The sequence below is a fragment of the Centroberyx affinis genome, unplaced genomic scaffold (assembly GCF_046629955.1).
Source record: "Centroberyx affinis isolate AG114_WGS23_722 - 3 ecotype Tasmania unplaced genomic scaffold, CSIRO-AGI_Caff_v1 ptg001645l_1, whole genome shotgun sequence".
Taxonomy (NCBI): Eukaryota; Metazoa; Chordata; class Actinopteri; order Beryciformes; family Berycidae; genus Centroberyx; species Centroberyx affinis.
The window spans coordinates 85,300-109,410 of NW_027280078.1; the positions used below are offsets into that span (position 1 = coordinate 85,300).

Genomic DNA, 24,111 nt, shown 5'->3' on the forward strand with positions numbered 1-24,111 from the left:
AATCGTCGGATGCAAACTTTCCACTTTGGTTTTATCCAGAGAAAGCGCAAGGAAATAACTTTTTATTTGATTCGGATTTTGCCATCGGGGAAAAAATCTGACAGGGGGAAAATATTTTATTGTAAGTATATTGTTCTACTTTTAAAAGAGAGGTTTGTGGCCATATTTATCACAAGCGTTTACCATACACCAGTTTTGCGCACGTAGATGCTTTAAAAGGTATTGGTTAGTGTGCACGGATTGGACGGACTATACTTCAATTGAACGCAACGTGAGAGACTTATCTCATAATCATAATTGCTCCACAGTCATTTTGTGGCACCGTAAGATTAAATTATGTCAAATGTAAATGTTTTATCTGTGTGGAAAAGAAAATGCATACGATTCTTTGTTCGCTGGGTCCCTTTGATTTAAGGGTTTCTGTCTCTGTGAAGTCAAAGGTTAAATAAACCTGGGTTGATACACCCGAAATATTAAAATATATGATATAGTATGCGTCTCATACGTCGACACAAAATATCAAAAGATTTGCCATATACGTTACGTATGATAAGTAACCCACTATATGTTGCCGAATATTTCGCTCCTCACAATATACGCACAAAAGCTGAGGGTGAGCGGAGGGGGCGCGCGATGATTTATCCGCTCAACTATAGTGTGATGATATATATTTTGTGTTCTAAAGAAATATATAACTAAATTACATTTTTGAAAATGCATAGGTTTTTTTTACAAGAGGTGGCATCATTTAAACTACAGTGTAATGCTTATCATATTACAGTTCTATTAACATAATTAATTTGAAATTAATTTGGTATTTTTTAAATCTTTGTCTTGTTGACTCGAATCGTTGAAAACGTCTTCTGAAAATGTCTATTCGGGCAGTAAATTGGAGCGACTTATCCTCTCCAGGTGATTCATTGAACATTATCGTCGCGTCTGACTCCTAAATGTGTTTAATTGCTCTTCTCTTGTACCCGGGCAGTGGGAAGTGGGCTATTAAATTTAGAGCATAATGAATCAAGAACAAGAGTAGGCTAGGCTCTAAATTTTTACCAACATGAATTCACTCCGGGCAATTAAAAGTGATTCTGATTGCGTGAGAAGTCTTTATTTGATCCCGTGGGGTTCACGGACCATAGGACAGATTTTTTTCTCTCTCCCCCTCAAGAAATATGCAAATAAAATGGATGCATGCATAAGCTATTTAAATCGCATTTGTTCAGAGACAGAAAACATTATTTCAGCACAGCACTGCAAAAAAAAAAAAATCAGTCTTAAAATCATATTTTTGTAAAAAAAAAAAAAAAAAAAAAAAAAAAAAGTGAAAATTCTGCCAGTGTGGTGACATAATTCCACGTTCATTGAATTCAAATTCCGTTTCTCTTTTTTCAGCAATTTTCTATAAACAAGTGTCAGTATAGTTTCTTATCAGCTTTTTAAATAAGATTCAGCACTAAATGACATGGTTTGTTAAGATGGATATATATATATATTTTTTTTTACAGCGAACGTTTAATGACACATTTTTATTTATATTGTTTTCAGGGTCGCTCCTCCATTGGTAAGGTGTCCCCGCTTCTGCTCCTGATTACCCTGATTATCCGTCTCCAGTCGACGCTATCTGGGCGCTGGGTATAAAGGCCAGAGATCTGCTGTCTGCTTGGACTTGCTGAAATCACCCCTGTCCACTGGTCAGGACTATCCGACACCCAGAGGTACCATGGCCACCAACGGGACCAAAGCCTCGGACGGACACGTCTTAACGGAGACGGTGAACGACGCTCCCACCACCACGCCAAACGACAAACCCAAAACCTTGGTGGTGAAAGTCCAGAAGACGAAAAAGGAGATTCCCGAGAGAGAAACGTGGGCTGGGAAATTTGACTTTCTTCTCTCTTGTGTTGGATACGCAATCGGACTCGGAAATGTCTGGAGATTTCCCTATTTATGTGGCAAAAACGGAGGAGGTAATCAAGAATTCTTGGCATTTTTCCCGTGTATTCAAAGAACAAAAGGAGGTCAAAGATCTCGACATTCAAACCTGCCAATTTGCCGCCAGGGCCTTTCATTTAAATACATCTCAAGTGTCTTTCCCCCCTCGTAGCCGTGCGTAATTGCGCACAAGTGTGTATCCTGCGCTGTGATCTGGGGCGCAGTGTGAAACAAAATATTCCGTTTAACAAATCTCTTGCCTGGATTATCTTGAATGTTAATGGTTTATGGTTCACCTTCACTTACAGCCTTTACTTCTCACCTCTTATTCAGGGGCCTTCTTGATTCCCTACTTTTTGACCCTCATATTTGCTGGTATGCCCCTGTTCCTTCTCGAGACGGCTCTTGGTCAATACACGTCTATTGGAGGGCTCGGAGTGTGGAAACTCGCCCCCATGTTCAAAGGTAAAAGACAGCCTTTCATGACACCCCTGAGCCCCTAAACTACCGTTGAATGGCCGTTTCATGAATATATAGGCTATTTTTTTTTCTCAAGTAGATTCTGAGGATCGTTGTAATTACATAATACTGAGCAAACGTATGTCCTTCATGCAACTTTTGTATAAAAATCATTCATAATAATTCAAACTTCAAGCTCTGTCACATGCTATATATTTTTTTTTAACACAAATAATTAGACAACATTTAACACCTCACCCATACTGTCCCGCTGTTCTAGGTGTGGGGCTGGCTGCTGCTGTGCTGTCCTTCTGGCTCAATATCTATTACATTGTAATCATTTCCTGGGCTATTTACTATCTGTACAACTCCTTCACTGCTGTGAGTATATGACATTTTATCCTGTTTCCCCACAAACCAGTATACCTATGCTATGGCCGTAATAGGATTTTAATACCTTTTGGGGGGAAGAAATCATGAAGAGTGGTTGATTTATTTCACCCTGCAAACTATGTGTTCATATAAGTGGCTGTTTAAGTAAGAACAAAGCACCAATATGTTTTTTGCCCAGGTCGGATTTTTACACGAGTCAATCCCTTTTAGTCATGTGGCAGGTTCTCACTGCCAGAGCATCTTACGTAATAGCATACAACCCTTAACTGAGTATGACATTTATTACTTCCTTTCCCACATAATTAGAGCCTTACACAAGGTATTGATAAATGCATTTGGCGATGAGGCATTCACTCCTTTGAGAAAAGCATGAAATCCCAATGTCCCGAATGAGTATCTTGGATTTGGCTGTGTGACAGCTAGAGAGAATGGGAGCCGGCAGTGGGAGAATGGTCCAAGTGAAGAGAGCTGTCTGTGTGATTCTTTTTTTTTTTTGTGATTTTTTTTTTCCAGGATCTGCCATGGCAGTCTTGTGGCAATCCCTGGAACACAGACCGCTGCTACACCAACTACAGCATCACAGACACCAGCAACCTCACCAGCGCTGTGGTGGAGTTCTGGGAGTAAGCTGGACATAGAGTCTGTTTAGGGTAGATGATAGGGCCATGGCACCATTGTGACCAGATTTTAGCTACATATAAAGTTCATCCAACCTACTGCACATGGTGAAGATCAGGTTTATAGTCTCAGATTTGAATGCTCATCTACCCCCAGATATCATTGTAAGAGAAAAAATTGTACACATGCATGGCCTCAAACAAAGAAATGAGAAAGAATTTAAATGTATGATGAGCATATATAAGCATATTTAATCAAAGGTTGCATTATTTGTGTGTGTGTGTGTGTGTGTGTGTGTGTGTGCATGACGTCCCTTGACTGTAGTGCCTTAAAAATCTTTGGAGTGACAAAAGAGAGAAAGGGAGCATGTCTTTGTGACTATCCACACACGTGTTTGCATATCAGGATGCATGTGTGTGTGTGTATGTGTGTGTGTGCATGTGTGTGTGCATATGTGTGTGCATGTGTAGTAAAACCACTTTACTCCTGTCCTGCAGACGTAACATGCACCAGCTGACAGACGGTCTGGAGAAGCCAGGGGAGGTCAGGGTGCCACTGGCTATTACTCTGGCCATTGCATGGGTCCTTGTCTACTTCTGTATCTGGAAGGGAGTCAGCTGGACTGGCAAAGTAAGTATAAGGAGAAGACAAAGGAAAAGTAGAGCACGAAGGGAAAATCCACCCTAAAATAGAATTAACATAATGCTGCTTCTATGATCTTGTATCTGATCAGTCAAGATTTCAGATAGAAATCAAAGACAGAATTCACATATGTTATGTATGTATTCTGCAACATGAATCTCAGATAACAGTCTTGACTGTCTTGTTTCATGCTTTGAGAGATGGTTGTTTGTATACAGAGACATTAGATACACTATTCAAGGTCATATGACTGGCACAAGCACAAGAGATTTTCAAAATGTCATTGAAAGTTTTGTATTTAGTTTTAGGTTTGTAATAGGATGGCTGCAACCAGCTGAAGTCCAAGACAGAGCCTTTTGATGGCTTCATAAGGAAGTTAATGTTGTCATGAAATGTTTTCAAAATCAGATGAAACATGAGTTTATTTCACATCTTTTCAGGTAAAACTACATAACATACCTTCTCTCAACCTCCTCGTGTAAAAGTCAGTCTTTCTTTCAGAAGCACTTTAACAAAGCACTGCCTTTTGTCCAAAGCATCTTGCATACCATGAGTGACTGCATTTTCCCAATGGGAAACAAACCCCTAACCTTGGCAGTGATAGTGCCATGCCCTGCCAACTGAGTTACAGAATAGTCTCTGTTAACTAACATTGCGTTTTTCCATATAACATTTGTGATTTGCTTTTCAAAAGTCTTTTTGCCTGAAAGTATGGTAAATTCATCCGCTTGTTTCACATTTTAGAAGGGTTAAATAATTTTTCATAGTCATGTCTTTTCAGGTTTGATGCATATTCAGTAGATTTGAATGATCTGAATTGTGCTGACTTTAATAGCACAGTGCAAAATGAGTGCAGAAGAGGGTGCAGTGGAAGTGAGCTGAACCCAGGCATTCTGGGGTCATCTTGCCTCTAGAGAATGGCTGACTAGGTCACTGTACTGTGCCCTGGGCTTAGTGGCACAGTACTGTAATACTATTCATAATGTGTTGAATAACTTAGCAGTTTTCACCACTCTTTAACTTCTGTTGTCTTTCAGGAAAAACCTTACAAGTAAAGTAATGTTCACCCACATCATTTAGCTGTGTGGACTCGTTTGTTGTGAGGAGGGTTTAAAGGAAATTTTCTCAGCTTAGCGAAACAACATTCTTTTTCCTCACAACTTTGTGTCCTACAGGTGGTGTATTTCTCAGCCACATACCCCTACTTCATGCTGTTCATCCTGTTTTGCCGTGGCATTACTCTACCTGGGGCCATTGATGGGATCCTCTTCTACATCACTCCTGACTTTGACAAACTCAAGGAGTCTGAGGTATGCTCTCCGCTCTCCTAGCAGATGTCTACAGGCCCAGATGTCTAAAATAGTTTTTTTTCCTGAATTTGTGAGAAAAGCTCTCTATTGACCACCAAAATATAGGTGGCTGTAGAGGATAAGCTGAGCTACTGTAGGATTTATTTTTTCTTTTTGTTGGTAGGCTTGTGTAGACCGTGAATAGGCTAAAGTGATAGTCACTCTAACCTGCATCTCTTCTGTTAGTACTGAGGGCTTTTCCAAACATTTCCCCTTGGGTGTAAAGCAGCAGAGCAATGAGAATGTAAAAAGTGGAACTTCTGTGATGGCTACATCTGTATTAATTATTATGCTGAAGCAGGCTCATGATAAATGGTTGATAAACTGATTATAGGCTGAAGTGTACCATCAGTAGCTAGGTAGGTACAATGTGTGTGTCCAGAAAAAATTCTTACATGACATGCTATCTATTTTTAGAAAAGTGACATTATTCTCTGTACACAGAGAAGATAATGTAAATTGAGTTGACTCGAGTTGAGTCAGGATCAGATCGGATGGAACTAGATTGTACTTGAATGTTAGATTTCCTTGGAATGGGTATTTGTCCCAAGCAGTGGGACACCATCAATTTATGGGCATGGGCTGATCAATCCAGACAGTTAAATTGCCTCAGAAGATCAAAAGAGGTCATACCACCTTCAAGATGACATGAATCACATGTATACAGCTACAGAATTGCCCAAGCTTTTTGTTTGCATCTGATTATTTGAACCTCTTTTCCAATCTCTGTGTGGCAGGTGTGGCTGGATGCTGCCACTCAGATCTTCTTTTCCTATGGCCTGGGGTTAGGCTCTCTGATTGCTCTGGGCAGCTACAACCCTTTCAATAACAACGTATACAGGTAGGTGAAAGTTCAAGATGATTTGTTCTTCGTTTATTACACATGAAAGAAAAATACAGTTGATGCTGATTCTTCCGAAAATGGTCAAGTTTATTCACCACATAAATTAAATGCCCCTTACCAATTAAAAACCTATTCATAAGAAACTATATTGCATCTCACATATCACTCATGCACCATTCACTCTCAAATCCCATTTTTTGAGCAGACTGTGCCGTAGAGGAGTCGTGCTCTATAACAACAGAATTTGGATGTGATGCATTCAGGCAGTCCACATTGAAGATGTCTCTTCCTGGGACTATTTTTTGTTTCCTGGCAACATGCTGTCTGTTGGACATTCTATTTTGGGGCTATTTGGGCCTCCAGCTGTGTCAGTCAGTTTCATTATTACAGCTCTGCCCTCTGTCTCTGTAGACAAAAGCACAGAGATTTGGTTGCCTCTGCCAGTGTCACAGTAGAGGGCAAACACCAGTCAGTCGCCCAACTACATCCACGGCTTGCTATATCTGTGGCTCCAACTATTTTAAATCTACCAATGCCCACTCCCATTTTGAATGAACAGGTGAATATAGTAAAAGTACTGGGCTGCATTGCTACTACAGAATGCAAAATGGCTTCCCTCTGCCCCCCCTCACCACCACCCCCTCCACCCCCACCCCTCTCTACAATGTGTGACGGGTTGATAAGGAATTGATACAGGCGTAACAATGGCTGCCTTGTGCTTTGTCTCTCCCCTATAGAGACTCCATCATTGTCTGCTGCATCAACTCCTTCACCAGCATGTTCGCTGGCTTTGTCATCTTCTCCATCGTGGGATTCATGGCCAATGTGACAAAGAGACCCATCGCTGATGTGGCAGCCTCAGGTAATTGCAATCAATGTTGAAACTCAATAGTGACAATAGCACTGCCAGGAGATACTCGCAACTGTGCAAAAATTAGACCTCGAACTCTCTAGATGTGCTGTGAGTTATCATTTCAGGCAGAAAGGAAAGGTGTTATCTTGGCAGTTATGTCTGCCCCCCTTTAATGTGTCTATTAGAAGTGAAAAATGCTCAATGATTTTGCAGAACTATTGGTCTTCTGTAAGTATCCTCATCAAGGTTGACTTCCATTGTTGTGTTTTTGCAAGGATGCCAGTGTATCTGAACTGCTTGTAGTTTATGACTTGGTACTTGAAAATATATGATTCAGTGCCAATAAATAATATTTTGTAAGCAACTAATGCAACCCAACAATTTTATCAGCAAGGGTGTGCAGTTTTCTAATTCAGCCCCATATTACATTTTACTTTCATGACCGCAATGATCTTGTAAAATGTGGAATAATGTTTGTTTTTTCATATGGTAGATAACACATTTTGAAATGAGCATATCACTATTGGATAAAATATTTTTTGTTTTGTTACCAATCAGCTCATCTTTGATAAGTGTCCTATGTAAATTCCAGGTCACCATGTTTATTGTATCTGTCTTTTCCCAGGACCTGGTCTGGCGTTTTTGGCTTATCCTGAGGCCGTCACCCAGCTGCCCATCTCTCCTCTCTGGGCCATCCTCTTTTTCTCCATGCTGCTGATGCTGGGGATTGACAGCCAGGTAAAGATAATCAAAAAACAAAAATAGCCTCTGATGGGATTGTATGACAATAACCCTTTGTCTTGATTTGGAATTTATCACTTTTTAAATGTGTGCTGATATCATGGCCTCCAACAAAAGCATAAAATGTATGCTGTAATACAGTATATGCTATAATAGTGTGTGCCAGTTTGGAATGAGCTGCATTATGGCAGCGTTCCTGTTTTTGTCCTAATATAACCAACAAATTGTGGATGTTTTAAAGAAGACTTCAAATTAGCCATGTTCAAGCCTAGGATTCATCTTCATAATGTGTTATAAAACCGTACTAACCTTATTGTAACACCATAGTAACATTGTCTTACCCTTACTCTTCCTTCACTACAGTTCTAAACATTAACACATTTTACAATGGCACATTGTTATAACATAGCAAAAATGTTGAAGTGACATAGTTTCAATATTTTTTTATTCCACCATTCATTCAGTTCTGTATTATGTAGCATTTTTCCTAACATTGATATACCATGGTTATTACGGTGTAATGACATTGTTTCAACATGACTCTACCATCTCTCCAGTTCTGCACTGTGGAAGGCTTCATCACTGCACTGGTTGATGAATTCCCTCGGGCTCTGAGAAATCGACGAGAGCTCTTCATCGCAGCCGTCTGCCTCGTCTCCTACATCATTGGACTGTCCAACATCACACAGGTAAATACCTTTTCTTATTGGATAATCCAACATCAATCAAAGAAATGACCATTCTTTAGTTAGTTCAAGATCACTCACATAAACATTCCCTGGTTGATTGACGAGATTCATATCTGTTGCCATATATGTAAATTTCAAGTCTGTAATTCAGCTTATTAAGTATCCCACAGGTAAATGTGTCCAGTGGATGCTCATTTTTAACATTAGCCTTTATAATCAGGAACTTTTGCGCACAAAAAACTTGAGGCAATTGCTCAGGGACGATACTTTACAAATTCATATGAGGTGAACAAATGAATTAATTATTCCATGTACAGTATGGAGTGAACCAGGCTATTCCCTCTTCAGGTCCCACCATTATCTCTATGGAGTTGTGGCCTGCCTCTCTCTCCAATATTGGCAGAGTCGAGGAGAAACCTTGTATCTCCAAGTCAGACAAAATGTTACATAGAGGTTTGGGTTTTTCCATAGACTTGTAAGTTTCCCACAGGACACCAACAGCTGACCCAGTAACCTGTGAGGCTGTTTACTCAGCAGTGTTAACTCAGCTAGCCAAGTGACCTTTACATGTAGCCCAAACAGCATCACAGTTGAAAGGTCAGGGTTCATACTCCTTCTGAGAGTGCAGTCTCTGTCCCAAATGGCTCACGTCATTTGAAGTGTTCTAAATAAATAGCAAGCATTCTCTCTATGCAGCTCACAAGGTTTGTTTTATCACCCTAGTGCATTTATAATCCCTAATCACTAATAATAATTAGTGTCATGATTGAGCTTAATAAGATCCAGCTCACTCAAAACAGAGCTGCCCGCCTTGCTCTTCACTGCTCAATGAGGTCCAGTGTGGAAGGGATGCATACCAGGCTGTCATGGATGAGGGTGGAAGAGAGACTGGCATGCAGCCTGGTCCAGTACATAAGAAACATTTGTGCCTTAAGAAAACCTACACACTTATATTCACAGCTAACACACACCAATGATAGACATTATTATGACACCAGACATGCCTTTATGGGACGCTTCACGTTACCTTCACCTAAAACCAATACTTTAAAGAAGATTGTAATGTATAGGGCTATGTCAAACTGGAACAAGCTACCACTACATTTAACCCAGTTTACAAGTAAGATCAGTTTAAAAAAGAAATTAAGAACAGCAATCATTCAGAAAGAAGGCTAGATATGATATTCTGTATGTGAAGGTTGATTATATTTGTGGTGCTAACTTAGATAATACTTACTGTGCACTAGTAGTATTGGGCAGTTATATATACTGATATATACCTAGTTTACTTATTCTATTATTTGCTTTAACCATTTACTGTTGAGGTGACATTATGAATGTGAGAGAACTATTTGTTTTCTTTTTTTCTCTCATTTTTATTTTTATTTTGTTTTGTTGATATTGTGGATTGTCCATTATGTGATGTCCATTATGAATGTCTTGTCTTGTGTTTTGTGTGGACCCCTGGAAGAATAGTTGCTACTGCGGTAATAACTAATGGGGATCCTAAATAAAACAATAAAAAAAAAACAATGATTCATTATGCAAAATCTCAGGATGCAACATCATCTGGAGCTCCACATCATAAACCAATTTTGATTTTTATTAAACATTTTAGAGGATTAGAGAGAAGAAGAAGTCCCTCATCTCATCTGATGTTGACTACAGTTGAGCCTTTGAACTACTTAGTTCAAGAAATCTTGCTGTATTGATCCACTATTCCTTACGGAATCTACAATATTGAACTATGGGGCAACTAATTAATGGTCCATATATTAGAATTACTGTAGGTAACTATTTTATCCTATATCTGCCCTGCACATGAATACATTTAACATGTATTCACTCATCTGATAACATGCTGGTTTAGACATATTTTGACATCATTGGCAAGCATCCCATATTGTCTATTTCAGGCTATAACACAAATGTCAAAAAGGGATGTTTAATGTCACATTTTCTCACAATGCAATGTATGCCATTTTAAGGATAATACAGTGTACAGCAGCGGTTGTAATATTGGCTATTTTAATTGGAAAATAAATAAATAAAAGAATGAATCAAAGTCAACAAAAACTAGGTCAAGACCTTCTGTGTCCGTCTACCAGTGAACCGAAAATGACAGAATCACTGTAAGGTCATGTTTGCCTATGACACTAGAAATCCCTGCATCGTCCCTCTACTTCTGCCACACTGGATTCACATCACGCCACATGCACAGCCCCGTTAGGATGAGGCAGCGGCCCTAATCACTGCTCTGGGCGGTACATATCAAGCTTCACAGAGTAGGAGTGCTCATCTGGGATCACTTAGCTGGTCCCCATAATGACCCGATAGGCGCAAGAGATTCTGGGACAAGTAGTACTCTTTCTGTGAGATGCTTGATCTGTGCTGGCCTAGTGAGCGCTGGCCATCCACAGTGACACAGTGTTTCCACAAGGAATCCTCAGCCACCAGCTCCATCCTCACCAGTGAGACGTTACTAACCCTCACCAGCCACAGTCGCTGGTGCTCTCGCCCTGGATGTTATTCCACTTGACCGGTTTTGTACTCTACTGTATATCTAATAGTATAATTGCTTCTCCTCTGTTCTGCTCTCTCTTTCATCTGTCTCATCATCATTTTATTCTCTTCATTCCTCTCTTCTCTTCTCTTCCCTTCCCTTCTCTTCTCTTCTCTTCTCTTCTCTTCTCTTCTCTTCTCTTCTCTTCTCTTCTCTTCTCTTCTCTTCTCTTCTCTCCTCTCCTCTCCTCTCCTCCTCTCCTCTCGCAGGGTGGGCTGTATGTGTTCAAGCTATTTGACTACTACTCAGCCAGTGGAATGTGCCTGCTCTTCCTGGTCTTCTTCGAGTGCATCTCCATTTCGTGGTTCTATGGTGAGCCAAAGTGACAATCAACAATCTTCTAAAAATTTGGAAACGAAAGGGCCCTTTGACCCTCCAGGATCTTTCTGTCTTGAGGACTGCCTACATTTATAGCTTTAATTGCTGACACAGTAGGAGCTAACATCTAAAGGGTTCTGTAAGATCAGACTAGAAACATGTCTGAGGTGAGTCTTCATTCTGGAGTATCACTGCATTGACACTGCACATAACAAACAGAACTCGGGTATCAAAGGACTTTGGAGGCTTTTAATTGTCACTGCACATAATCTATCTACATTTATGTTTTATTTGTTGGTTTCAGGTGTGAATAAGTTCTATGAAAACATTGAGGAGATGATTGGCTATAAGCCCTGTATGTGGTGGAAGGCCTGCTGGGTCGTCTTCACTCCACTCATCGTGGCTGTAAGTATTATCTTTATGTAACATGCAGGATTTAACCAACTATCTACCAGTCACTCAAAGGAAAACAAAATCCCTCCTGGCTAAGGAAGATATATAAGTTTACAAGGTCTCAGGTGAGGTTATTCCCCTGAGACTGACAGCTATAATCCTTAGGTGCCACACTGAACCATGGTTCCCACATCACTTTGGCTTGATGGATCTGTGCAAGAAACTGAAACCAGACTTAATAGTTGATTTTACTGAGCGCCATCGATTTAATGGTTAGCTTTATTATCTGCCAGTGCACTAAAAATGACATTACTGTCAGACCGCAACGTACTATACTGTAATACTTCCAAAAGCTTTTCAGGCCAAAAGCTCATTCCGCAATCTCCCTGGAACATTTCCACATTCATCTATGGCTCTGGAATCTATTAGTAAAACAGCAATACAAGTGGGCATGTGCCTGCAGAATCTGTTTTATGTAGAAGTCTATTATACCAAAAATGTTTTAGAAGTATACTACAAAATGTGCAAAAATTGACTGTGTGCCAAATCTGAACCAAATATGTAAGTGTAAATGTAAAAATGATTGAACAGGATGAATGAAAATGAATGTTGAGATATTTGTCCTTGTCTCTCTCATCTCCCAGGGAGTGTTCCTGTTTAGTGCAGTGCAGATGGTTCCCCTCACCATGGGTGACTATGTGTTCCCAGCCTGGGGCCAGGGGGTGGGCTGGTGCATGGCCCTCTCCTCCATGGTGCTCATCCCTGGCTACATGGGCTACATGTTCCTCACACTCAAGGGCACATACAAAGAGGTAAGGCCAGTGTCCCTTTTGTCTAATGCATAATGCGATGGGTGTACATAATTACATAATTACATTTAACAACAGCGTTTGCTACATTTGCTATGAGCCAACCAACACAATCTGACACAAATACAGTATATACACAGATAGTACACTGACCTAGGGTTGACATCATCATCACTTACATTTAAATCATTTACATAATGGCTGACAATGATAGTAGAACCTGAGATACAATTTAGCAGCAAAACCTGGGTGTTAAAATGCACTTAACCCAATGTCTTTTTGTTCAGTGCAACATAACTGTACTGTAAGTACTATATGTAACTCAATGATTTTGTAATGAGCAAACACATTAGCATGCTGGATAAAGAGGTGATAATTTGGCATGGAGAATAGAACAGCGGTAAAAGGATTAGTAAAATAGAGATTCAAATTAGTCCTGCATTAAACAATTTTAGCTGCCTTTTTACTATACCAGATACCGAGTTCTCAATAAATAACCTGCATTTGTATGCAGCAGAATGAACGGCACATTTTTATTGATTTGATGCTCTTAATCAAGAGCAGATAATGGCTTTTCCGGCATGCTTTTCACATTGAGGGCTCTTCCATTTGCAGTCATCCACAATGGATTGAATAATAACCTTAGATCTATATGGTGCTTAGTGACACATATAGCTCCATAACTAACAAATCTAAAGCTGCTGCTGAGAGAATAAATGGGCTGTAATTGCTGGCAAAGCAACAGAGACTGTCAGAGGCGATGTGCAGGTGTCAGATCCTGCAGTACCAGCTGATGGCTGATTGTCTAATTGCAGCAATCAGCCAGCTGATTAGTGCTCTGCACCCAGGCGGACGCTTGCTTTCACAAACACTCCACATGGATGTCTAGTGTGCACCAGACCCCGGGTCCAAAGATATCAGTATTTCAGATAACTTGGAAGATGCACCAAGTATGGGCTCTTCAGTTTTGCAGGCTGGCAAACTTTGAACTCTGGGACCAAAGAAAATTACAGTACACAAGTTCTATTCCGGTATTTTTTCACACCCTGAGTCATTTGTTAGTGTCATGAAGTGTAAGCTATATGACTTTTATTATCCTGCAGAACTTTTTTTTATTATTATCTGATAAACACCAGGGTTTGATTACTCCTCTACTAATGGTATTTATCACCCATCAATCAAGCTGTCGTTATATTAATTCACATAAGCATAACCCACAACAAAATGTATCTTAGAGTGTATAAGAATGTTTACACTCAGAGCCTGAGGCGGTGCAATCAATAACAAGCTTTTAGCTGTTTGGCTGGCGTGTTTTATTTCAGCTTCTGAGGATAATTATAAACTTTTCAGCTGTTTGCAGATCGCAGATGTCAGTGTCTCATTTTTAACGTTTGTTGATCGGCAATATCAGAGAGTATCTTTCAGCCGTTTGATATCAGCTGTTTCATTGCTGCTCTCTGTGCTTCGCCCTCTCAGCGTCTGAGGACAATGATCAAGCCGGTGGTGCTGGTGAAGTCGCAGGAAAACGGCCCCGAGCAGCAGACAGAAAACCAGAGTCAGAACCCTGCCAACGAGGAAGCCTACATCTAGAACCCTCTGCCTGTCTCTCTGTCTAACGGGCCAGATTGGCACTCTACATACAGAAAAAAACGTAATCAAGGTTGGGAACGACCACCAGACTTCCACGTCTGCTTTTATTCACCTACCTCCTGGGGACACACGAGACCAACCTGATTACACCGTTATTTTTAGGGGTTTTTCTGTTTGTTTATTTGTATAATACAGAGTTATAAAAATTATGAGGAAAGACAAACTACCCAGCAAAGTTGTTGTGATAGTTTGAATTTCATTATGCAAAAAAATTGTTAGTCTTTCTAGAAAAGGAAATGTGACCTAGGAAATTACTGTATTTTGAATTTATAATTTAAATTTGGAGGCCCGGTGTGATTCAACAGTATTGTGCTAATTTAAAGATATTTACAAGTAATTAATCTATTAAACTACCATTACTGTACAAAGAAAATATAGATTAAATTAATTTTGCTTGTACATGAAATAAATACATTAAATTGAATGCAATGTAGTAGGTGAATAAATGCAATATGAAAATTGCAAAGTGGAAATTGAATATTGATCAATTTAAGGCAAAGACTATATGGGAATGTGCAACGGGTAAGGCCAAATCTCCTTGTATGTGTAAAATATTATTTAAACAGACCATCACTCCCTCCTAAGACCCTGCAGTTAGCCAGTAATGTTTACCACCCAATTCTGGGGCGACCTTTGAAAAGCACAAGTCCAGTATGGATTTCAAAGCATCCAAACCCTTTTGGCATGATTGAATACCTGTGACAAAAGCAAAAATAACCTACATAGTATAAATAGCAAGAGACTGTTAAAATTGTTTCTTTGTTTTCTAAAGAACAATAACTTTGTATGTAGTCTGAATCTTTTTTTAGAATCATTTTTAGGATTTTTTCTATGTAAGAGTGAGAAGGACCAAAATCATACTCTCATGTTCAAAAGATTGGTGAAGACATTCGACCCAATGACTATATATTGATAAAATCAAGCATCCCCATTTGTCTCACTATAGAGCAACAGGGTACTAAATATTAGCCTACAAGCACCATTCGGATTTGTAAACTACCACCACTAATAGCATAGATTTAAAGATGTAGCCATTGGAGAAGTCCCACTTTATTACATGTTTTACATACAGCAATTAATTACTTCTGCACTTTTGCCTGAGAGGAATTATTTGCAAAATTTAGATTTTGCCCTTTTGTACCATCTCTCACATATTGGCAACCAGTTGAAAAACAGTTTTGTGTTGCATTAGGCCTATGCTTATCCAGTTCTACTTTTCAATATTTGAGAAAGAATAGGCTGCAATGGCTGCTGCAGTACTAATGGAGGATGTTGGATGGATGTTTGATGAGGGACTTCTATTCTAGCTACCATTATTCTTACTGAAACAGTTTACTTACAAATCTATCTAGCAACCCATTCCTCAGGAACAAAGGTGGAAGTGACCAAATTCTCTCAGATACTACCGCGATACACTGAAAAAAGTAATGCTCTATTAAAAGAAAATTGACAATATAATCAGTTTTTTCAGTAAATCTAGCATGATACCTTAAGCAACAACAAAACATGAAAACATATGAATCAACACACAGAATACACACAATATTTAATGTATGACATTTTTCAAAATCTGATCCAAATTGTTGCCTCATTTCGTGGTATTTTGCTAGCATCATTTCTTTCAGTGTATAAGAACTGTGAAGGCCTTCAGTCAGTCGTTTTAGTCGAAGCCATAGTGTGTTTCTGTCCTGTTGCAGGTGCAGATTTCCAATATCAGATGATGAGAGAGAAACCTTGGCTAGGCCAGAGGAGGTTACTGTCAAACATACTGCTAGCTCCTTTGGCTAGACAACAGGATATAGTCAGATGCTATACAGGCCAACACCACCGAAACTATTCCTTTTCATTTGGTAAAGGAAAACCTATTATTACATATCAAGTTGTTCGGCAATATAAAAATAGATATATAGATGCTGAATTTGTGATGTAGACCAGTTAACTCCACAGATATAATTGCATTACTATAAAAAAGGATCATGAAAAATTCCTTCTGTGGCAGCTACATGCGACAGGAATCAGGTTGAATTAGTCCCTTTTATTTTTTTGCAAAGATATATGAATTAAAATGTGCAATGACAAAGGGTTCCATGAATTTTGTATAAAGCTACCATACTGCAGTTTTCTCTCTTGAATGATGTTGTAAACTGGACTGTGTAATACATGTATCTGTGAATGTCCGTACAACCTGAAGTTTTTTGTCTAAATGTTGAAAAAAAATCTGATATTATTTGCTGTTTTCTGCAATAATATGATTATCTCAGAAACTAAAGCACATATCTTTCTCAAATGTAAAAATTATAATTACAATAACAATAATAGAGTAATAATAATGACGATAATAATAATGTAATAGAAATGTCTAGTCAGAGAATATTGTTTTGTATATTTCTAACTGTTTCATGGGCCTAATGTAAAATATTCTATGTAAAAAAAATATAATAAATGTCTTTAGATGGTGTTATATGAAAAAGCATGATTGCCATATATGTTATCTGCAAAATAAATAAAGACCTATAGATTATAATGTGGGTTTTGTGTACTCTTTCTATTGGAATGGATTGCCGACCATACTGTGGGGAAATTGGTATCATCAATTTTAAATAGAGATAGAAAAAATAAGGACAAGCCAGTGTTGAAAATACAAACTAGGTAATGTGCGGAAAATACAACGACCATACTTGATTGGTTAATGGGTGTATTTATTGAGTAGCTACCGGCCTTGACGTAAGAGGTGTGGAAATGCATCTCTTCAAGTATAACATGCTTTCTGCTCACTGACCTGTTTAGTGTTATGCTAATGCTCGAGTTATTACATAAGTGGAAATGAATATGCAATCAGCTCCATAACCGTAAGAGATGTTCCCTGTAAACCAATCTGATGGTTTCTGACAAAATGGCTCTTGCCACAGCAAAATGGTTGTGACACCTGCAGTGATAGCTGTACCAGCAAAGATATTATAGCTGTACTGGCCTGCTGCCAATCCCTCTCAATGACAATGCACCATCTCCCGGTTGTTACACAGTAGTTAACCTACATTTGGTATAATCCAAATTACCACCAAGTCATCAAAAACAAAAAATATCCATAGAATGAAAGAAGTACAGAAAGAGGATAATTTTTTTTCAATGAATGTATTATGAAAAATGCCTTAAGGAAAATTCAAGTAAAAATCCTGCATGGCACATAAAAGGGGGCAATGAGTGAATTAGACAAGATGTCCTGTTCTCGAGATTGCATGCCTCTGCAGCCGTCAGAGGGAAGTCATCTTAAAATGCCACTTATGCTGTTGTGGTTATTAAGACGTTATGGCTCTTGACTATTAGACTGATGCAAAAAAGAGAGAGTGAGGGGGTTGGAGGCAGGCGACATCCAACACTGCTAGGCTAACTCACTCACATGCACAAAAATATCTCTCTCTCTCTCTCTCTCTCTCACACACACACACACACACACACACACACACACACACCAACAAACATATCATGCATGCAGAGACATGGCCAAATGAAAACCATGAACCCAGCCTGCTTTCCTTAAATGGCATCCATTATTCTTCATTTATGCTTTGGATTTTTTCCGAAGAGTTGAGTCAGTTGCAAAATCCATCCATTGTTGTATTCATACAACATTCATGCCTGAAATACTGAAATACATTTCATAGTGCATAAAGACTGACTGAATGTGTTATATTGGCAATGACAGTTGCTGTGACATCCATATTCAAGATGGCTCCCAGCAGATGAAGTTAAGCTTGGACAGAGGGAACAAGGTACAAAGTGGCTGTGGTACTGATAGCAAGATGATTTTCATAATACTTCTAATTTCTAATATACAACATAACATCATGTATCAAGTATCTGGGCTTCCTCCAGAAATCATTCAAGTGAAAATGCATGAATGCAGGGAAAATTAAAATTCTTGTTTTGGTGTCACAATATAGGTTACTGTGTTTGCTGACAGCAACCCCTCCAGTGTGTCTCAGGTGGTCATGTGGAGGCATCGCTTTGTTTTTAGGGCTCACAAAAACAAAAACCACTGAAAACCACTGGTCCAAGTGATTGAATATTGAATGGTATGCATGAATGTGTGTGTGTGTGTGTGTGTGTGTGTGTGTGTGTGAGTGTGTTTGTGAGAGAGAGAGAGAGAGAGAGATTCCATCATGCCCATCCTTAAGAATGCAACGGTAGTGATGACAGTGTATTTGTGTGTGTGTGTGTGTGTTTATGCATATATGTATGTGTGTGTGTGGCCTTGTGTGCATGCATGCATGTGATACAATGTGTCCTTGTGTGTATGCATACGTGTAAGTCTGTGTCTGCTCATCGGTGTATGCGGTGGTAGTAGAAGTGTTGGTGATGACACAGCCTCTCCGTACAGACATGAGCGTAGCAACTCTGACAGCTCCAGTCTAGCAGAGGTAGTAGCAGCTCAGTAGTCAGCTTCAGGGCCCCAACAACACACACACTGTGGAATTGGTAATCTGTTTTCCCTCCCTGCCGGCTTGGCCGCGGCTCGCAGTAGCATGCACGCTCTCCGACCACATCACAATCACTGGGCTCTGACATGCGCAGGAGGGGTGGGGGCAAAAAGAAGAAAAAGAAAACTCTTTTAATTCTTCTTACAGCTACGAGGCTGGATTTGTAGTCTGTTGGCGCAGTTGATTCATGTGAAAGACGCAGCGAGATTATGCAATTAATTGTGCAATGGGAGATAGTATATCTCATTGGATGGATGGATGGATGGATGGATGGATGGAAGATCAGACAAACAAATGGATAGAACTGAATTACAGAAACACAGTCAGCCAAAAACACTGACATACTGTATCTTTGGTTTATTCAATATGCAGTGTAGTCAGTGTAGTCACCAAATTATGTGTAGGCCTATGTGCTTCCGCTGATGTTTATCACCTATATATGATTTAATTCCTCAGTATTTAATTCTACCATTTGGAAAGCTTTATTTATCTTTAAGGAATTAACTATGAATGTGAATATTAGGTAACCATTTTTATCTTAAATAAAATGCATAATAAATACTGTAGTGCTTTGGAATTAAAATCTTCAAATTGTGTAGCAGACATTGCATACATTCCCACATTCAAATAATATTCAAGAACACAAATGACATGTAAAATTAGATCATAAATATCACACTATATGTGTATCACATACTCTACATATTCAATCAGTAATTATAATGTATGTGGTTGGAATCAGTGTTTGTCACATCAGTCATAGGATCCCTTATTCTCCATCAGACCAAAGCTGTATCAGAACATTAGTGAGCCTTCATGGCTTTCCCTCTGTTCACCTTTACAACAGGATACTGATAGCATATCTGCTCCCTGCAGACCGACAGACAGACAGGCTGAGAGAGAAGCAAATGCCCTTATCACTGCCTACCATATGATGGGATTAGCTGGAGTGTTGTCTAACAAAGCATTAATGAACAGTTTTAATTGCCTGCATGGCATACCCTGCCAAGCCCTGCCTGAACTGCACACACACACCACACACACACACACACACACACACACACACACACACACACACACACTGGAGCACAGTATTGTGAGGCATATTTGCCTCATCTGAAATGGTGTCAAAGTGATACAGAATTTGTATTCATTACTGATGTACAAACAGAGCATTACTGCTATCATTCCAATCCAATGCTATTCAATGTGACAGTGAATATGGTTTTGAAGACATTCATTTAACTTAAACCTCCATTCACCCCCGCACACAATACAGAGAGATACTTGAAATCAATAGATGCTGTTGATTATCTTCTACTGCCATATTACAGTGCTGTGGTCGCAATAGGAGTTTTACCACTGCTGTGACCTGAAACACACTGATTAGAGCAGATAAGCTCAAATGTTGGTGGTAAACCAGCAAATGCAACTGTAGTGGAGCGAGGGTAATGAGCAACCGCTTCCATTTCATTCAACTGAAATGCTATCACAAGAAATATCAATAGTATATCTGGGGAGTGAGCAGAGTCTTCATCACTTTGTAAGGTATCATGCCTATTGCTTATATTGTATCTGTAATTTTCTCATAACCACACAGCCTAACAGGCAACTTGCTTTATCTCTGCCTGTTATTCTTATTTATGAAAGCGATTTCTTGATGTTACACTGGCAGTGTGTTCTGCAATGAGACCCAAGTGCCAAAGAGAATGCTCCATGGTACGCATAGCATTCTCTTTATTAACACAGTGCAAACTGTTTTTCTATTGTTTGGTGAAAAATACGTATTCCTGGAATCAACAGTCTTTAGGACACATTCTGTATTCCAGGTAAACATGTAGCCCTTGTAGAAGTCCTTTTTACTTTTAATGTGTTTGTTGTGCTGTGACAAAAGAAATAATTACAATGGCTACATTGTAGACTCCACTCTGTAGCCTACTGTGCACTCTGCATGCCATTGTTAGGAGTATTGGATATGACAACCAGCAGGGTAGAACTAGGTTACATCTTAGTCTTTACTTCATTTTGCATCACTGCATATGTTATTTTGGGCTGAGCAAAAATCTTAAGGTAGCAGTGAGGACTTCTCAAATTAAGGCAATGATAAACATTCAAGATGAAATCATAGTGATGGCAATGAATGTAATCAGTCTACCTTTGTTGTAACTGCTTTTCATTCAGAGTAATGTTGTCATAATGACTTGTTTCAAAACTGTTTTATGTCTGCTGATTGATAGTATCACACCTTCCTCTGCAAACAGTGTCTCAATTTAAATGAGCCATTCATAGAATGCATTATGAAGAAAATGAAAATACAAGCAGGGACATGTTGATTATTCTGGAAGGTAGTGGTGTGTGTAGCAGTTTACTTGAGACGTGGGTAAGGGGTTAATTGGAGCCATGTGGTTGCCATATTCTCACATAATTAATTGGAAAACCAATGAAACTGGCAATTGGGAGCAATCAAAAAACATCTCTGTCGCTGTCTCACTTGAGAATGACGGGTGTGCTGATGTGTCATCAAAGAAACATACACATTATTTTTTGTACTTGGCAGAAATATGATGTGAAACATAGAAGGATTTACTATAGTGGGATAGGTTAATCATGTACTGATTTGTAACTGGCATATCAATAGTGTATTATAATGTTTTGGTAATTATAAGAACCTTCATTGCCTGTTGCATATTGAATATTTTAGATTTCTGTGATTTCATATTTTATTAGGTTTGGTTATACATAATACATATATTACTCTATATATCTACCATGCATTACCAGGATTGGAGTTGCATCCAAAGTGCAGAAACCATGTAAAAAGCAAGAATTCCGCAATGGCTACATTTACAGGTAACCAGTAGTGTGTCTTTGTGGCTTGACCATAGGTTGTTCTTCAGACCCTCTCTGCCTGTGTTTCTGTGATGAATGGAGACAGAGAGGGCCTGTGTGACAAAACACGGAGCGTGACTTCCAGCTGGAAACAGCTCCTTTCCCCTGGCACAAAGAAGGATCCCAAACAGAGCTCAACGCCCATTCTCTTTGCTCTCTTCCTCTCCTTGCATCCTTGCTTCGTCGCAACTGGCCTCGCCCCTTGTTTCTCCCCCTTGCTCTCTTCTCTTCTCTTCTCTTCTCTTCTCTTCTCTTCTCTTCTCTTCTCTTCTCTTCTTCTCTTCTCTTCTCTTCTTCTCTTCTCTTCTCTTCTCTTCTCTTCTCTTCTCTTCTCTTCTCTTCTCTCTCCTCTTCATTTCTCTGTTCTCCTCTCCACGGTAGAGTGAGTGATTGCCATGCCAGAGCCTCTACAATTCAACCCGTCTCTCCAGACTCTGGGGCCTTTTGCCACGCCACATTTATCACCAAATGTACCAGGAGTGCCAGCGGTGCATCTCAAAGCTCAGAAGAAGCTCCATTTCCTTGTGGCATCTTCTTTTGTCAATTTACACTGAAGTGGAGAAAACAAGACGACGTATGACTGATGTATGATGAAATGACATTTATATTCCACTTGTTAAATGTACATAAAGGAAAGAAGATGGATTGAGAAAACAATATTGTAAAATAAATCTTAAATTTGGAGAGTTGCAGTGAAAAGCATCCCCCTTTCTAGAATTACTGTGTTACGGTAATGTCCCTCTAGCTTACATCTTCCTTTCTTCCACTTTATCTCGCAGTAATATTTGTTTGTCTTCTCTCATTCTCATAATTATTATTTTCAGGCAGATCCAAGAAGCCAAAATCGAGAAGTAAGTAGCTTGTCTCTTCTCTTTCCTTTTCTTCTCTTGTCCTCACTGACTTTGCTTACTCTTTACTTTTCCTCTCCTCTTGTCCTTTTAATGTACTGTGACTCATTTCGTAACTGTTGTACTCCCATGCCTTCGGCCCCCATCCAGTCTGTGAAAAACAATGTTTTTGATACTATAGGACTAAGGGGACAGAGACCACATCTTATTAATGGAGTAGGTTTAATTATTATTATTTCCTTTACTGTCAAGAACTGTCAGCTCATCAACCCAATGCACTCTAACACAGCCAGGTTGTTAAAAATGGGCCTAGTGTATATCTCTCTAGTAACATCATACATGTGACACCATGTTCTGAAGACAACCACATAAAAGTCACACACAACACACTAAGCAAAATGAAAGGCTAAAATTGTAAGGTACAGCCCTTGCCCTTACCTCTGCACTGCTGAGAGTGCAGATGGGGAGAAAGAGAGGGATAAAGAGAGAGAAATGAACATTTCAATACAGCGAACATGAAAGCTGCTCATTTGAGATGCAACCACAGTTGTCGCCTTAGGAACGCTGTGAAATCTGGCATCACCACTGATTCACAAGTGCTCGCTAAAGGTTAAAGCTCTGCCTCACAGCAAGATACAAGGGTTAGAACACATTATATACTTGTGGTGACACATATTTGTATAACTGTGATGTGACAAACAGGGCAGAATTTTCAAAAAGTCAAAGTCAGTCTTTCTCAAATGTTAATGTACTTATAGTATAGTTATACTTATAGCATAGTTGGCAGATTCTGGTGGCTCAGCAGGCTAATGTAAATCCCATGTACTCATGTCTTCCGTTTCTTGAAGTCCTGCCTTTGTCACATGTTATCCAGTCTATCCCTGTGTTCTGCTATCTAAAAAAATAGAAATGCCAGAAACAATCTTTGAATAAATGTTCTCTATGGTGCAGCAATTTTCTATCCAACAGCATGATATGTATTTTTATAGTCTGCAGTTATACAGAGGATGCATTATATGTCATATCCTCTCTCTCTCTCTACCCTCTCTCTCTCTCTCTCTCTCTCTCTCTCTCTCTCATGTGATGTCATGCCTGCCTGACCTCGGCTGTCAAGTCTTCTGACATACATATGCACACACGCACGCACACACACAGACGTTATTTATAATTATATCCATGACAGTTCAGATGCAAGCCCATCACTCAGTATTATCAAACTATTCAGGCATGTAACAGTCTATAATACAGAGGGGGAAAATCTATGGCTTCTATCACAGATGCACACACGTGAACAACGAAACGCCCGCTGTAATCTGACGGATTTGTCCTCACAAAATAATTTCTACAGTCATCTCAGAAAATTGTCCTTTGATGTTTCCCGCTGGAGTTTTTCCCAGGATTTTTTCTTATAAATGAACCTATTCAGAGATTCAAAACACTCTGAAATCATGAATAGGCTGCCAATCGAGTGCCTTGTGCAAAATGTGACACAGGAAGTCAGAAAATCCCATCAAGAATTCATAATTTAGCCATCTCCTTTACTACTCAAATTCAGGCTAGTGTGTATAATTTTGCAGTAAATAGTAGCCATGAGTTTTAATGGGCTTATGAAGGCTATAGTTAATAGTTTGCTCTGTATG

General features: G+C 39.3%; 1 protein-coding gene across 1 annotated transcript; it reads left to right on the forward strand.

Annotated features, from left to right (window-relative positions):
- Positions 1-1,723: 1,723 nt before the first annotated feature.
- On the forward strand, positions 1,724-14,196 carry slc6a1b (solute carrier family 6 member 1b). Its single transcript, XM_071528261.1, has 14 exons — positions 1,724-1,970; positions 2,269-2,400; positions 2,675-2,775; positions 3,301-3,410; positions 3,903-4,035; positions 5,223-5,357; positions 6,134-6,237; positions 6,978-7,102; positions 7,719-7,831; positions 8,392-8,523; positions 11,296-11,398; positions 11,709-11,809; positions 12,442-12,609; positions 14,083-14,196. The coding sequence occupies exons 1-14, from the start codon at positions 1,724-1,726 to the stop codon at positions 14,194-14,196; spliced, it is 1,818 nt and encodes a 605-aa protein (XP_071384362.1).
- Positions 14,197-24,111: the final 9,915 nt, after the last annotated feature.